At 44.6% G+C, this 17,850-nt stretch overlaps 2 protein-coding genes across 2 annotated transcripts in view; both read right to left on the bottom strand.

Annotated features, from left to right (window-relative positions):
- The window catches only part of LOC106575349 (zinc finger protein 501-like), a 28,316-nt gene extending 17,711 nt beyond the window's left edge, over positions 1 to 10,605 (bottom strand). The window contains exons 1-2 of the mRNA XM_045696777.1: positions 10,472 to 10,605; positions 9,443 to 9,526 (exon numbers count right to left, since the gene is read on the bottom strand). The gene's annotated coding sequence lies outside the window, so the exon portion shown is untranslated. The remainder of the gene's footprint in view (positions 1 to 9,442; positions 9,527 to 10,471) is intronic.
- On the bottom strand, positions 8,032 to 10,430 carry LOC106575358 (gastrula zinc finger protein XlCGF49.1-like). The gene is made up of 2 exons (XM_014151843.2): positions 10,424 to 10,430; positions 8,032 to 9,436 (listed from the first exon to the last, which is right to left on the bottom strand). The coding sequence occupies exons 1-2, from the start codon at positions 10,428 to 10,430 to the stop codon at positions 8,679 to 8,681; spliced, it is 765 nt and encodes a 254-aa protein (XP_014007318.2). The 3' UTR covers positions 8,032 to 8,678.
- Positions 10,606 to 17,850: the final 7,245 nt, after the last annotated feature.

Here is a 17,850-nt window from a genome sequence, read left to right as displayed (position 1 = left end):
GTACCGGTTTCCTCCAGCATCTTCACAAGGTCCTTTGCTGTTGTTCTGGGATTGATTTGCACTTTCCTCACCAAACTACGTTTACTTTGGTGCCTGCTCGCCTCCCTACCTCTGCGGAAGCACAGTTCCCGCTCAGCCCAGTCAAAACTGTTCGCTGCTCTGGCACCCCAATGGTGGAACAAGCTCCCTCACGACGCCAGGACAGCGGAGTCAATCACCACCTTCCGGAGACACCTGAAACCCCACCTCTTTAAGGAATACCTGGGATAGGATAAAGTAATCCTTCTAACCCCCCCCCCCCAAAAAAAAAGATATATATTTACATTTAAGTCATTTAGCAGACGCTCTTATCCAGAGCGACTTACAAATTGGTGCATTCACCTTATAATATCCAGTGGAACAACCACTTTACAATAGTGCATCTAAATCTTTTAAGGGGGGGTTAGAAGGATTACTTTATCCTATCCCAGGTATTCCTTGAAGAGGTGGGGTTTCAGGTGTCTCCGGAAGGTGGTGATTGACTCCGCTGTCCTGGTGTCGTGAGGGAGCTTGTTCCACCATTGGGGTGCCAGAGCAGCGAACAGTTTTGACTGGGCTGAGCGGGAACTGTGCTTCCTCAGAGGTAGGGAGGCGAGCAGGCCAGAGGTGGATGAACGGAGTGCCCTTGTTTGGGTGTAGGGCCTGATCAGAGCCTGAAGGTACGGAGGTGCCGTTCCCCTCACAGCTCCGTAGGCAAGCACCATGGTCTTGTAGCGGATGCGAGCTTCGACTGGAAGCCAGTGGAGAGAGCAGAGGAGCGGGGTGACGTGAGAGAACTTGGGAAGGTTGAACACCAGACGGGCTGCGGCGTTCTGGATGAGTTGTAGGGGTTTAATGGCACAGGCAGGGAGCCCAGCCAACAGCGAGTTGCAATAATCCAGACGGGAGATGACAAGTGCCTGGATTAGGACCTGCGCCGCTTCCTGTGTGAGGCAGGGTCGTACTCTGCGAATGTTGTAGAGCATGAACCTACAGGATCGGGTCACCGCCTTGATGTTGGTGGAGAACGACAGGGTGTTGTCCAGGGTCACGCCAAGGCTCTTAGCACTCTGGGAGGAGGACACAAGGGAGTTGTCAACCGTGATGGCGAGATCATGGAACGGGCAGTCCTTCCCCGGGAGGAAGAGCAGCTCCGTCTTGCCGAGGTTCAGCTTGAGGTGGTGATCCGTCATCCACACTGATATGTCTGCCAGACATGCAGAGATGCGATTCGCCACCTGGTTGTCAGAAGGGGGAAAGGAGAAGATTAATTGTGTGTCATCTGCATAGCAATGATATGAGAGACCATGTGAGGATATGACAGAGCCAAGTGACTTGGTGTATAGCGAGAATAGGAGTGGGCCAAGAACAGAGCCCTGGGGGACACCAGTGGTGAGAGCACGTGGTGCGGAGACAGATTCTCGCCACGCCACCTGGTAGGAGCGACCTGTCAGGTAGGGACGCAATCCAAGCGTGGGCGGTGCCGGAGATGCCCAGCTCGGAGAGGGTGGAGAGGAGGATCTGATGGTTCACGGTATCAAAGGCAGCAGATAGGTCTAGAAGGATGAGAGCAGAGGAGAGAGAGTTAGCTTTAGCAGTGCGGAGAGCCTCCGTGACACAGAGAAGAGCAGTCTCAGTTGAATGCCCAGTCTTGAAACCTGACTGATTAGGATCAAGAAGGTCATTCTGAGAGAGATAGCAAGAGAGCTGGCCAAGGACGGCACGTTCAAGAGTTTTGGAGAGAAAGGAAAGAAGGGATACTGGTCTGTAGTTGTTGACATCGGAGGGATCGAGTGTAGGTTTTTTTCAGAAGGGGTGCAACTCTCGCTCTCTTGAAGACGGAAGGGACGTAGCCAGCGGTCAAGGATGAGTTGATGAGCGAGGTGAGGTAGGGGAGAAGGTCTCCGGAAATGGTCTGGAGAAGAGAGGAGGGGATAGGGTCAAGTGGGCAGGTTGTTGGGCGGCCGGCCGTCACAAGACGCGAGATTTCATCTGGAGAGAGAGGGGAGAAAGAGGTCAAAGCACAGGGTAGGGCAGTGTGAGCAGGACCAGCAGTGTCGTTTGACTTAGCAACGAGGATCGGATGTCGTCAACCTTCTTTTCAAAATGGTTGACGAAGTCATCCGCAGAGAGGGAGGAGGGGGGAGAGGGAGGAGGATTCAGGAGGGAGGAGAAGGTAGCAAAGAGCTTCCTAGGGTTAGAGGCAGATGCTTGGAGTTTAGAGTGGTAGAAAGTGGCTTTAGCAGCAGAGACAGAAGAGGAAAATGTAGAGAGGAGGGAGTGAAAGGATGCCAGGTCCGCAGGGGAGGCGAGTTTTCCTCCATTTCCGCTCGGCTGCCCGGAGCCCTGTTCTGTGAGCTCGCAGTGAGTCGTCGAGCCACGGAGCAGGAGGGGAGGACCGAGCCGGCCTGGAGGATAGGGGACAGAGGATATCAAAGGATGCAGAGAGGGAGGAGAGGAGGGTTGAGGAGGCAGAATCAGGAGATAGGTTGGAGAAGGTTTGAGCAGAGGGAAGAGATGATAGGATGGAAGAGGAGAGAGTAGCGGGAGAGAGAGAGCGAAGGTTGGGACGGCGCAATACCATCCGAGTAGGGGCAGAGTGAGAAGTGTTGGATGAGAGCGAGAGGGAAAAGGATACAAGGTAGTGGTCGGAGACTTGGAGGGGAGTTGCAATGAGATTAGTGGAAGAACAGCATCTAGTAAAGATGAGGTCAAGCGTATTGCCTGCCTTGTGAGTAGGGGGGGAAGGTGAGAGGGTGAGGTCGAAAGAGGAGAGGAGTGGAAAGAAGGAGGCAGAGAGGAATGAGTCGAAGGTAGACGTGGGGAGGTTAAAGTCACCCAGAACTGTGAGAGGTGAGCCATCCTCAGGAAAGGAACTTATCAAGGCGTCAAGCTCATTGATGAACTCTCCAAGGGAACCTGGAGGGCGATAAATGATAAGGATGTTGAGCTTGAAAGGGCTGGTAACTGTGACAGCATGGAATTCAAATGAGGAGATAGACAGATGGGTGAGGGGAGAAAGAGAGAATGTCCACTTGGGAGAGATGAGGATTCCAGTGCCACCACCCCGCTGGCTCGATGCTCTAGGGGTATGCGAGAACACGTAGTCAGACGAGGAGAGAGCAGTAGGAGTAGCAGTGTTATCTGTGGTAATCCATGTTTCCGTCAGCGCCAGGAAGTCTAGGGACTGGAGGGTAGCATAGGCTGAGATGAACTCAGCCTTGTTGGCCGCAGACCGGCAGTTCCAGAGGCTGCCGGAGACCTGGAACTCCACGTGGGTCGTGCGCGCTGGGACCACCAGGTTAGAGTGGCAGCGGCCACGCGGTGTGGAGCGTTTGTATGGCCTGTGCAGAGGAGAGAGAACAGGGATAGACAGACACATAGTAGACAAGCTACAGAAGAGGCTACGCTAATGCAAAGGAGATTGGAATGACAAGTGGACTACACGTCTCGAATGTTCAGGAAGTTAAGCTTACGTTGCAAAGTTAAGCTTACGTTGCAAAGTTATAGATGTACTATTGTAAAGTGGTTGTTCCACTGGATATCATAAGGTGAATGCACCAATTTGTAAGTCGCTCTGGATAAGAGCGTCTGCTAAATTACGTAAATGTAAATGTAAATGTCTAGGAAACAGAACGCATCTCCTTCCTGAGTGGTATGACGGCTGCGTAGTCCCATGGTGTTTATACTTGCATACTATTGTTTGTACAGATGAACATGGTACCTTCAGGCGTTTGGAAATTGCTCCCAAGGATGAACCAGACTTGTGGAGGTCTACAATTTTTTTTATGAAGTCCTGGTTGATTTCTTTTGATTTTCCTGTAATGTTAAGCAAAGAGGCACTGAGTTTGAAGGTAGGCCTTGAAATACATCCACAGGTACACCTCCAATTGGCTCAAATGATGTCAATTAGCCTATTAGAAGCTTCTAAAGCCAACACATAATTTTCTGGAATTTTCCAAGCTGTTTAAAGGCACAGTCAACTTAGTGTATGTAAACTTCTGACCCACTGGAATTGTGAGACAGTGAATTTTAAGTGAAATAATCTGTCTGTAAACAATTGTTGGAAAAATCACTTGTGTCATGCACAAAGTAGATGTCCTAACCGACTTGCCAAAACTATAGTTTGTTAACAAGACATTTGTAGATAGGTTGAAAAACGAGTTTTATTGACTCCAACCTAAGTGTATGTAAACTTCCAACTTCCAACTGTATATATATACATAAACTCAGCAAAAAAAGAAACGTCCTCACACTGTCAACTGTGTTTATTTTCAGCAAACTTAACATGTGTAAATATTTGTATGAACATAAGTTTCAACTGAGACATAAACTGAACCAGTTCCACAGACATGTGACTAACATGAATGGAATAATGTGTCCCTGAACAAAGGGGGGTGTCAAAATCAAAAGTAAGTCAGTATCTGGTGTGGCCACCAGCTGCATTAAGTACTGCAGTGCATCTCCTCCTCGTGGACTGCACCAGATTTGCCAGTTCTTGCTGTGAGATGTTACCTCACTCTTCCACCAAGGCACCTGCAAGTTCCCAGACATTTCTGGGGGGGAATGGCCCTAGCCCTCACCCTCCAATCCAACAGGTCCCAGACGTGCTCAATGGGATTGAGATCCGGGCTCTTCGCTGGCCATGGCAGAACACTGACATTCCTGTACTTGCAGGAAATCACGCACAGAACAAGCAGTATGGCTGGTGGCATTGTCATGCTGGAGGGTCATGTCAGGATGAGCCTGCAGGAAGGGTACCACATGAGAGCGGAGGATGTCTTCCCTGTAACGCACAGCGTTGAGATTGCATGCAATGACAACAAGCTCAGTCCGATGATGCTGTGACACACCGCCCCAGACCATGATGGACCCTCCACCTCCAAATGGATCCCGCTCCAGAGTACAGGCCTCGGTGTAACGCTCATTCCTTCGACGATAAACGCGAATCCGACCATCACCCCAAAACCGCGACTCGTCAGTGAAGAGCACTTTTTGCCAGTCCTGTCTGGTCCAGCGACGGTGGGTTTGTGCCCATAGGCGACGTTGTTGCCGGTGATGTCTGGTGAGGACCTGCCTGACAACAGCCCTACAAGCCCTCAGTCCAGCCTCTCTCAGGCTATTACGGACAGTCTGAGCACTGATGGAGGATTGTGCGTTCCTGATGTAACTCGGGCAGTTGTTGTTGCCATCCTGTACCTGTCCCGCAGGTATGATGTTCGGATGTACCGATCCTGTGCAGGTGTTCTTACACGTGGTCTGCCACTGCGAGGACGATCAGCTGCCCGTCCTGTCTCCCTGTAGCGTCTTAGGCGTCTCACAGTACGGACATTGCAATTTATTGCCCTGGCCACATCTGCAGTCCTCATGCCTCCTTTCACCATGCCTAAGGCACGTTCACAAAGATGAGCAGGGACCCTGGGCATCTTTCTTTTGGTGTTTTTCAGAGTCAGTAGAAAGGCCTAAGCTTTCATAACTGTGACCTTAATTGCCTACCGTCTGTAAGCTGTTAGTGTCTTAACGACCATTCCACAGGTGCATGTTCATTAATTGTTTATGGTTCATTGACCAAGCATGGGAAACAGTGTTTAAACCCTTTACAATGAAGATCTGTGAAGTTATTTGTATTTTTACAAATTATTTTTGAAAGACAGGGTCCTGAAAAAGGGACGTTTCTTTTTTTGCTGAGTTAATATATATGGAAATCAGTCCATTTAAATGTAATTAATTAGGCCCTAATCTATCAATTTCACATGATTGGGCAGGGATGCAGCCATGGGAGCCTTGGAGGGCAAAAGCCCACCCACTTGGGAGCCAGGCCCAGTCAATCAGAATAACTTTTTCCCCACAAAATTGCTTTATTACAGACAGAAATACTCATCAGTAACCCCCTCAGACAATCCCGTAGGTGAAGAAACCAGATGTGGAGGTCATGGGCTGGAGTGGTTACATGTGGTCTGCGCTTGTGAGGCCGGTTGGACAAACTGCCAAATTCTCTGAAAATGACATTGGAGGCAGCTTATGGTAGAGAAATTAACATTAAAATATCTGGAAATAGCTCTGGTGGACATTCTTGCAGTCAGCAAGCCAACCACAAACCTTGAGACATCTGTGGCATTGTGACAAATCTTCACATTTTAATAAAGTGGCCTTTTATTGTCCAAAGCACAAGGTGCACCAGTGTTATGATCATGCTGTTTAATCAGCTTCTTGATATGCCACACCTGTGGATGGATTATCATGGCAAAGACGTAAACAAATTTGCGCACAACATAAGCTTTTTGTGTACTTGGAACATTTTTTTTTATTTCAGCTCATGAAACATGGGACCAACACTTTACATGTTGCATTTTATATTTTTGTTCAGTGTAGTGAGACAACCTGAACCTGTCAGTCGATAATGGGTTGCTAAAAATCAACATTCACTACAACAGTTTAAACTATTCAACAACTTACGTGCAAATGGGAAATCCTGTACATTAGTCCTCCCTCTGTATCATGTGAAAGAAAACTCAAATTTCCAGGTCTGAATACATTGTATTATCCTTTTCTCCTGATTCACTACCTTTTTTAACAGCTGGTTCAAGGTTTGGTAGTGGTGGTGGATGGATGAGGTGCTTTCCTGGTGATTGGCCAGTTTTTCCCCCTCATCAATCGACACACAATGCCCCATAATGACAAAGCAAAAACAGGTTTTTAGATATATTTTTGTTTAAAAACTCTAATATTACGTTTACATAAGTATTCAGACCCTTAGTACTTTGTTGAAGCACGTTTGGCAGTGATTACAGACTCGAGTCTTCTTGGGTATGATGCTACAAGCTCGGCAAACCTGTATTTGAGGAGTTTCTCCCATTCTTCTCTGCAGATCCTCTCAAACTCTGTCAGGTTGGATGGGGAGCGTCACTGCACAGCTATTTTCAGGTCTCTCCAGAGATGTTCAATCGGGTTCAAGTCCAGGCTCTGGCTGGGCCACACAAGGACATTCAGTGACTTGTCCCGAAGTCACTCCTGCATTGTCTTGGCTGTGTGCTTAGGGTCGTTGTGGTCCTGAGTGCTCTGGAGCAGGTTTTCATCAAGGATCTCTCTGCAATTTGCTCTGTTCACCTTTACCTCAATCTTGACTAGTCTCCCAGTCCCTGCCGCTGAAAAACATCCCCACAGCATGATACAATCACCACCATGCTTTACCGTAGGGATGGTGACAGGTTTCCTCCAGACGTGAAGCTTGGCATTCAGGCCAAAGAGTTCAATCTTGGTTTCATCAGACCAGAGAATCTTGTTTCTCATGGTCTGAGAGTCCTTTAGGTGCCCTTTGGCAAACTCCAAGCAGGCTGTCATGTACCTTTTACTGAAGAGTGGCTTCCGCCTGGCCACTCTACCATAAAGGCCTGAATGGTGGAGTGCTGCAGAGATGGTTGTCCTTCTGGGAGATTCTCCCATCTCCACAGAGGAACTCTGGAGCTCTGTCAGAGTGACCAACGGGTTCTTGCTCACCTTCCTGACCAAGGCCCTTCTCCCCGATTGTTCAATTTGGACGGGCGGCCAACTCTAGGAAGAGTCTTGGTGGTTCCAAACTTCTCCCATTGAAGAATGATGGAGGCCACTGTGTTATTGGTTACCTTCTATGCTGCAGAGAGGTTTTGGTACCCTTCCCCAGATCTATGCCTCAACGCAGTCCTGTTTCAGGATCTACTGACAATTCATTTGACCTCATGGCTTGATTTTTGCTCTGACATGCACTGTCAACTGTGGGACCAATATAGACAGGTGTGTACATTTCCAAATCATGTCCGATCAATTGATTTTACCACAGGTGGCCTCCAATCATCTCAAAGATGATCAACGGGAAAAGGGATGCACCTGAGCTCAATTTCAAGTCTCATAGAAAAGGGTCTGAATACTTATGTAAATAAGGTTTCTGTTTTGTATTTTTAATACATTTGCAAAAATGTCACTATAGATTTTAGAATAAGGATGTAAAAAAAAATGGAAAAAGGGAAGGGGTCTGAATACTTTACGGATGCACAATATATTTGTTTTTTACCATCCAAAGTTTGGGGCTGGACCTAAAAAATCCGGGGCTGAAGCCCCGAAAGCCCAGGACTAGTAACGCCACTGGATGCAATTATCCAAACCCATTGATGATGAATAACTTCAATATATAATCTAGTTTTGAAAGACAACTTAATAAACACATGTAGTTGTTTCAGAGACTGTGTATCATTAAACAAATAACTATGTAGTAAAAACCAATCCCCCCCAAACTAATAGTGAAAACTGATCATCACACCATCTCTATCTGATACATGTTGTGTCTACTAACTCATTCCCACAGAAAACTGATCATCACATCATCTCTATCTGATACATGTTGTGTCTACTAACTCATTCCCACAGGATACTGATCCACCATCTCTATCTGATACATGTTGTGAGTACCGGCGCTTGACTTGGGCAGGAACTTACCGGAGGGGAGTACCAGGACCTCAAGTGTTCTACTGCTTGAGCTCCTGTTCCTGTTTTAGATTAGCTCAAAAGTATTGTGGAGGTCCTGAAGCTAAATATAAACAGTACCGGCACCCAAAATAAGTACCGGCACATATTTCAGTTCAAGTCAAGCAATGAGATTAAAATCACTCCATCACTTAATTTTAATCTCAGCTGGTCTGAGAGAACTGACGAGGCTTCTCTCCTTTATGTATACCTTGGTGTGTTTTTAATCGGTTCTGTAGAGAGAAATTCTTCCCACCGACAAAGCAGTAGTAAGGCTTCTCTCCTTTATGTTTACGTTGGTGTGTTTTTAAGTTGCTCTCTTGAGAGAAACTCTTCCCACAGTCAGAGCAGTAGTAAGGCTTCTCTCCTGTGTGTATACGTCGGTGTGTTTTTAAGTTGCTCTGTTGAGAGAAACTCTTCCCACAGTCAGAGCAAGAGTATGGCTTCTCTCCTGTGTGGATACGTTGGTGTGCTTTAAAGCTACCCTGGTGAGAAAAACTCTTCCTACAGTCAGAGCAGGAGTATGGCTTCTCTCCTGAATGTATACGTTGGTGTGCTTTAAAGTTACACAGGTGCGAGAAACTCTTCCCACAGTCAGAGCAGATGTAAGGCTTTTCTCCAGTGTGTGTTCTCTGATGAACTGTTAGCTCAGATGATGTTGTAAAGCATTTTCCACAGTCACAGCAGGAGTAAGGCTTCTCTCCTGTGTGTAGACGTTGGTGTTTTTTGAAGTTGCTCTGTTGAGAGTAACTCTCCCCACAGTACGAGCAGTAGTAAGGCTTCTCTCCAGTGTGCACACTCTGATGAAGTGTCAGAGCCCTTGATGTTGTGAATCTCTTCCCACAGTCAGTACAGGAATACAGATTCTCTCCTGTGTGTATTTTTAGGTGTATTTTTAGCTTTGATAGAAATGGGAAAATCTCCTCACAATGTGGGCAGTGGTGAGACCTCTTAGCTCTGTGATCTTCCTGCTGTTGCTCTCTGGATGTAGAGAATGTCTCAACATGATCTCCTGTGTAAACATAAGAAGAACCAGACAGTCGATGTGATATTCATGTCAAATGTATTTTATGAAGCTACATCTGCATTGGATGGGATGGATGGGACGGCCATCCATTTTCCTTTCAGAGGTCCTTAATTGTAAATCGTGTTCACTCCCTAAGTGCACTCAATATAAAGTAGACTACCTAAATTCACGTAAATGCATAAATTACTAAATAATCAATTAATACAAGTTTGCAGTTTGTTTGAAGCAGAACTATGTACTATTTTCTACTTATTTCACTCACAAAAACCGATTGTATTTCCCATTCACACCATAGTAACAATTCTAGATAAATATAGAAACTGAATGTGTGTGAATATTGTTACAGTGACATGTAGAAATCAGATGAACATGACATTCTGCTTCTAAACAGTAGAACAACCCTGAAATTGTCTCTCTGGTGCATCTGCACTGCCTGCAAGTCTATTGACTCAGACCGAGAGGCGCCGCCGTTTTACCAGGTCGTGAACATATGGAAATAATAATGTAATGAAACAGCAGGGAGCAGGTCTCGAACCCTCGACCTTCTAGCCCGAAGTCCCGCGCGCTATCGACTGTTCCGCAAAAGCATGCTCGTACTGGAGAGTCGATTTCCGCGCTTATAAACCCAGGGTCGTTACAATAATAATAAACATGTCAAACGAACTCATAAATCTCAAATCAATTGATTCTTTATAAAAAATTACATTGACGAAATAATGTAAATTAATTCACTCTGGAAAACCCCCAAAGTCTAACGTCAGCTAGCTAACTATATGACTAACAATATATATTTTTACACGTTCTTCACTCGGTTTAACACAGAAATAACACGTCATAACACCTTTATTAACAAACGCGATAATACCTTGACGGATTTGTGACCTGACATGTTCTTTCGATATTATAAAGTTTAAACGTGCAATGACATACCTTTTAGTAATACATGTGAAACGGATATAAAAGCTATCGTCTTCAGAGAACAGTTGTGGCGCTTTCATTACGGCTGACGCCTGCCCGGAACTTCCTGTTCGGCGACGACCACAGCGCAACAGGACTTGTCCTTGTTCTTGTTCGGTGGGGTTTAATGGCGGTTGGTCGATATGCTGAAATACCACCCCCAACTGGACTTTAGTATAAACCAGATTCCCCCCGTGCGGCACTCGGGTGGTTTCATTTGGCCCCCCAAGTTTTAATGAGCAAAACAAATAAACATAATAGACTGTAAAAACACCAGGAAATCAGCTCCAAGTGATTTTAAATAGCAGTATAATAATTTGTATTTATTTACTTTTATTTAACCTTCATTTCACTAGACAAGTCAGTTAAGAACGAATTCTTATTTACAATGAAGGCCTATGGGGGAACAGTGGGTTAACTGCCTTGTTCAGGGGCAGAATTTTTACCTTTTCAGCTCCGGGATTCGATCCAGCAACCTTTCGGTTACTGGCCCAAGTGGTGGAAAAAGTACCCAATTGTCATATTTGAGTAAATGTAAAGATACCTTAATAGAACATTTCTCAAGTGGAAGTCACCCAGTAAAATAATACTTGAGTAAAAGTCTAAAAGTGTTTGGTTTTAAATATACTTAAGTATCAAAAGTAAATGTAATTGATAAAATATACTTAAGTATAGAAAGTAAAAGTATAAATAATTTAAAATTCCATATATTAAACAAACCAGGCGGCACCATTTTCTTGTTTTTTAAATTTACGGATAGCCAGGGACATGCTCCAACACTCAGACATGATTTAGAAACGAAACATTTGTGTTTAGTGAGTCTGCCAGATCAGAGGCAATAGGGATGACCAGGAATTTTCTCATGATAAATATGTGAATTGGACCATTTTTCTGTCCTGCTAAGCATTCAAAATGTACAAAGTACTTTTGGGTGTCATGGAAAATGTATGGAGTAAAAAGTACATTACTTTCTTTAGGAATGTAGTGAAATAAAAGTAAAAGTTGTCAAAAATAGAAATAGTCAAGTAAAGTACAGATACCCCAAAACACTACTTAAGTAGTATTTAAAAGTATTTTTACTCAAGTACTTTACTTAAGTACTTTACCCTACACTCATTAAAACCCACTACCCTATTCCACCATTAGACCTCTATCTGGTTCTACACCAGGCCAATGGCCTGGGAGGACAGGACACGGCCACTCAACACACCTTGTAACTCTTCTGAAGTTAAATCTCATACACCCAAGTACTTCTCTGCAGCTGCCACCACAACATCTATTTTCTGTGATTTACATTCCATTTCTGCTGTACAGTTGATAACCATTGCTATGAACGCTAGAAGACCATCTTACTGAAGCATATATCACTCATTGGCCTACAGTATCCCTCTGTATTGGTAGAGATCTACGACTCACAGGGATCCTCTCAGAATCCCTCACCCTTGATACATCCTCCTCTACTTTATTCACTGTCTCAGCATATGACACCTTCTGCACTACTCTGACCCTGGACTGATGCACTAACTTCTTCTTCTCTGGTAAAATGACGTTCACACAAAATGTAATGTGTATGCTGCCACCTACTGTACAGTTAGTAAACTGGAGAAAAAATAAACATCCATTGTGGAAAAGGAGGGGGGGGGGGGTGACTTCAGACAAAATACAACAACATGTAAATCCAACAACCATCCCACAGTGACAGTCCAATCCAGATCACATCCCTACACAGAGTGGGGAACGTCTTCGGTCAGTATTCCCTGCAATGCTTCGGCTGTAAATTCCTGGTTTGCGGAAGAACTTGACAGGCCTGCACAGAGCCCTGACCTCAACCTTATCAAACACAATTGGGATGAATTGGAACGCCGACTGCGAGCCAGGCCTAAACACCCAACATCAGTTCCCGACTTTACTAATGTGCTTGTAGCTGAATGGACGCAAGTCCCTGCAACAATGATCCAACATCTAGTGGAAAGCCTTCCCAGAAGAGTGGAGGCTGTTAGAGCAGCAGAACCAACTCCCTATTAATGCCCATGATATTGGAATGAGATGTTCGACGAGCAGGTGTCCACATACTTTTGGTAATGTAGTGTATATATATATATATATATATATATATATATATATATATATATATATATATATATAAAACACTACATTACCAAATATATATAATACACTACATTACTAAAAGTATGTGGACACCTGCTCGTCGAACATCTCATTCCAAAATCATGGGCATTAATATGGAGTTGGTTCTGCTGCTATAAATGTAGTGTATAAATGTAGTGTATATATATATATATATGTGTGTATACATAAATACATATATACAGTACCAGTCAAAAGTTAGGACAAACCTACTCACTCAACAACAAAAAAAACTTTTTTTTTTTTACTATTTTGTACTTTGTAGAATAATAGTGAAGACATCATAACTAGGAAATAACACATGCAGTAACCAAAAAAAGTGTTAAACAAATCAAAATATATTTTAGATTTTAGATTCTTCAAAGTAGCCACCCTCTGCCTTGAGGACAGCTTTGCTCACTCTTGACATTCTCTCAACCAGCTTCATGAGGAATGCTTTTCCAACAGTCTTGAATGAGTTCCCACATATGCTGAGCACTTGTTGGCTGCTTTTCCTTCACTCTGCGGTCCAACTCATCCCAAACCATCTCAATTGGGTTGAGGTCGGGTGATTGTGGAGGCCAGGTCATCTGATACAGCACTCCATCACTCTCCTTCTTGGTCAAATAGCCCTTACATAGCCTGGAGGTGTGTTTTGGGTCATTGTCCTGTTGAAAAATAAATGATAGTCCCACTAAGCGCAAATCAAATGGATTGGTGTATCACTGCAGAATGCTGTGGTAGCCATACTGGTTAAGTGTGCCTTGAATTCTAAATAAATCAGTGTCACCAGCAAAGCACTCCCACACCATCACACCTCCTCCTCCATGCTTCACGGTGGGAACCACGGAGATTATCCGTTCACCTACTCTGCGTCTCAAAAAGACGCAGTGGTTGGAAGCAAAAATCTGAAATTTGGACTCATCAGACCAAAGGACAGATTTCCACCAGTCTAATGTCCATTGCTCATGTTTCTTGGCCCAATCAAGTCTCTTCTTATTATTGGTGTCCTTTAGTAGAGGTTTCTTTCCAGCAATTCTACCATGAAGGCCTGATTCACACAGTCTCCTCTGAACAGTTGATGTTGAGATGTGTCAGTTACTTGAACTCGGTGAAACATTTCTTTGGGCTGCAATCTGAAGTGCAGTTATTCTAATGAACTTATCCTCTGCAGCAGAGGTAACTCTGGGTCTTCCATTCCTGTGGCGGTCATCATGAGAGACAGTTTCATCATAGCGCTTGATGGATTTTGCCACTGCACTTGAAGAAACTTGAAAAGTTCTTGAAATGTTCCGGATTGACTGACCTTCATGTCTTAAAGTAATGATGGACTGTTATTTCTCTTTGCTTATTTGAGCTGTTCTTGCCATAATATGGACTTGGTCTTTTACCAAATAGGGCTATCTTCTGTATACACCCCTACTTTGTCACAACACAACTGATTGACTCAAATGCATTAAGAAGGAAAGAAATTCCACAAGTTAACTTTTAACAAGGCACACCTGTTAATTGAAATGCATTCTAGGTGACTTCCTCAAGAAGCTGGTTGAGAGAATGCCAAGAGTGCGCAAAGCTGTCATCAAGGCAAAGGGTGGCTACTTCAAAGAATCTCAAATCTAAAATATATTTTGATTTGTTTAACACTTTTTTGGTTACTCCATGATTCCATATGTGCTATTTCATCATTTTGATGTCTTCACTATTATCCTACAATGTAGAAATAGTAAAAAAAAAAAAAAAACCTTGAATGAGTAAGTGTTCTAAAACGTTTGACTGGTACTGTATATCCACAGTGTTCTGTCATCAGTCTTGCTCTGTGGAGGAATTCGTGGCTTCAGGCAACCCTACAGCTACAGCCACACATGTCAGTACAGGCCTGAGTACAGTCTGAACAGCCCGTTGTCATAGCAGACATCAGTAGATCAGGAATTCAGGAACTTTAAACTGCAGCCCCCTCCCCCTGCCCCTTAGCCCCGCCCTCTTCTATCAGTTCACAGATCTGAAAGGACAGGATATGTGTAAACAACAACCAATAGGCTGTGTGGTGTGTGGAACCCCAAATATATATTGTTCAAAGTAAGTAACCAAACTATATCTCTACTTCTGGGACACATTGGGTTAGGCTACTAGTTCAAGAGCAATAAGAGAATTGCTCAAGAAGGGATCAGTGAAGACAGAGTTGTGTAAGTTGGCCTCCCGAGTGGCGCGGTGGTCTAAGGCACTGCATCACAGTGCTAGCTGTGCTACTAGAGATTCTGGGTTAGAGTCCAGGCTCTGTCTCAGTGGTCTAAGGCACTGCATCACAGTGCTAGCTGTGCTACTAGAGATTCTGGGTTTGAGTCCAGGCTCTGTCTCAGTGGTCTAAGACACTGCATCACAGTGCTAGCTGTGCCAATAGAGATTCTGGGTTCGAGTCCAGGCTCTGTCGCAGCTGGCCACTACTGGAAGACCCATGGGGCGGTGCACAATTGGCCCAGCATCGTCCGGGTTAGGGGAGGGATGTCCTTGTCCCATTGCGCACTAGTGACTCCTGTGGCGGGCCGGGTGCAGTGCATACTGACACAGTTGCCAGGTGTATGGTGTTTCCTCCGACACATTGGTGTCAAGAAGCAGTGTGGCTTGGTTGGGTTGTGTTTCGGAGGACGCACGGCTCTCGACCTTCGCCTCTCCCGAGTCCGTACAGGAGTTGCAGCGATGGGACAAGACTGTAAAAAAAGCCTGGGTTATTAATACACAATTCGTATGCTAGCCTACAGTGGATTTAGGTGGTCTGTGCTATGTAAGCCAGAGACAAAACAATATTTTAGTCTGACGCAGGATTTCTCCTGTGAGTGGAGTGGTGTACCCAGGGAGAAAACTAAACAAATCTTCTGTCATTTCATTTGTGGCCTTATACTGCCATCTATCGGAATTATTTAGCAACTGCTGTACTACTGAATAAAGTGTATATCCTTACTAAAGTAGTAATTACTCAGAATGGCAAAAAATACAATTTTCCATTAAATTGAATCACTTATAACCACAAAAAAACTATGTATAGCATAAAAAACTATGAAACTGACATAAACCAAAAACAACATACATTTAGTTAATTTAAACAATGTTTTTGTCTGACGCACGTTTCGTGCCTGTGAATTGAAAACTGGCAAATGTGTCTGTTTAATTACATTTTAAATAAAAAGTATAGTGCCTAGGCCTATTTAATGAAACCCTGGCTGTTGACCTAGGCAACAGATCGCAAAGCAGAGACTCCCCATTCCCCACTGAGCTTATTTTTGGAAATGGCAAGAACACTTTTTCATCCAAAAACACATACAGTATCAAGTGCAACTACACTGTCCTCTGCAGCTCACACCAGCAGGATGTGGAGTCTTTTCATTAGGAGGGATGTTTACCGTGGAGGCTCAAAACAATTATTAGGATCACATTTCCTCAATTTAAATTTTAGACCTATGGGGACACCTATACATTTGGCACGGGTGATCATTGAAGCCTTTTATCATCTGGACATGATGTTGAAATATCTTCACGCCAGGCTTCCGTCATAGACTCAACTGAATGAAAAAAAATTCAGAATTACAGGGGGCAGTTTAGAAAAAAACGTTAAGATTGCTGAAAGGCCAGTCTCTTTGGCAATGACAAGGAGTGGCAAGGAGTGGATTGTTAAAGAGACTCGTACTCAAGCTAATTGAGCCCTGCCAACAGACAGAATAGAAAGAGAGAGAGACAGACAGACGGAATAGAAAGAGAGAGAGAGCCTACAGACAGACAGAATAGAAAGAGAGAGAGACAGACAGACGGAATAGAAAGAGAGAGAGAGCCTACAGACAGACAGAATAGAGAGAGAGAGCCTACAGACAGACAGAATAGAGAGAGATAGAGCCCTACAGACAGACAGAATAGAGAGAGATAGAGCCCTACAGACAGACAGAATAGAGAGAGATAGAGCCCTACAGACAGACAGAATAGAGAGAAAGAGAGAGCCCTACAGACAGACAGAATAGAGAGAGAGCCCTACAGACAGACAGAATAGAGAGAGAGCCCTACAGACAGACAGAATAGAGAGAGAGAGCCCTACAGACAGACAGAATAGAGATAGAGCCCTACAGACAGACAGAATAGAGAGAGAGCCCTACAGACAGACAGAATAGAGAGAGAGAGAGAGCCCTACAGACAGACAGAATAGAGAGAGAGAGAGAGCCCTACAGACAGACAGAATAGAGAGAGATAGAGCCCTGCAGACAGACAGAATAGAGAGAGAGAGAGAGCCCTACAGACAGACAGAATAGAGAGAGAGAGAGCCCTACAGACAGACAGAATAGAGAGAGAGCCCTACAGACAGACAGAATAGAGAGAGAGCCCTACAGACAGACAGAATAGAGAGAGATAGAGCCCTGCAGACAGACAGAATAGAGAGAGAGAGAGAGCCCTACAGACAGACAGAATAGAGAGAGAGAGAGAGCCCTACAGACAGACAGAATATATAGAGAGAGAGCCCTACAGACAGAATAGAGAGAGAGAGAGAGAGCCCTACAGACTGACAGAATAGAGAGAGATAGAGCCCTACAGACAGAATAGAGAGAGAGAGAGAGCCCTACAGACAGACAGAATAGAGAGAGATAGAGCCCTACAGACAGAATAGAGAGAGAGAGAGAGCCCTACAGACAGACAGAATAGAGATAGAGAGAGCCCTACAGACAGACAGAATAGAGAGAGATAGAGAGAGCCCTACAGACAGACAGAATAGAGAGAGATAGAGCCCTACAGACAGACAGAATAGAGAGATAGAGCCCTACAGACAGACAGAATAGAGAGAGAGAGCCCTACAGACAGACAGAATAGAGAGAGCCCTACAGACAGACAGAATAGAGAGAGATAGAGCCCTACAGACAGACAGAATAGAGAGAGAGAGCCCTACAGACAGACAGAATAGAGAGAGAGAGCCCTACAGACAGACAGAATAGAGAGAGAGCCCTACAGACAGACAGAATAGAGAGAGATAGAGAGAGCCCTACAGACAGACATAATAGAGAGAGAGAGCCCTACAGACAGACAGAATAGAGAGAGATAGAGAGAGCCCTACAGACAGACAGAATAGAGAGAGATAGAGCCCTACAGACAGACAGAATAGAGAGAGATAGAGCCCTACAGACAGACAGAATAGAGAGATAGAGCCCTACAGACAGACAGAATAGAGAGAGAGAGCCCTACAGACAGACAGAATA

The sequence above is a fragment of the Salmo salar genome, chromosome ssa16, assembly GCF_905237065.1.
Source record: "Salmo salar chromosome ssa16, Ssal_v3.1, whole genome shotgun sequence".
NCBI lineage: Eukaryota > Metazoa > Chordata > Actinopteri > Salmoniformes > Salmonidae > Salmo > Salmo salar.
Note: the sequence above shows the minus strand (reverse complement) of the source record. Positions and strands in the feature narration are given on the sequence as shown.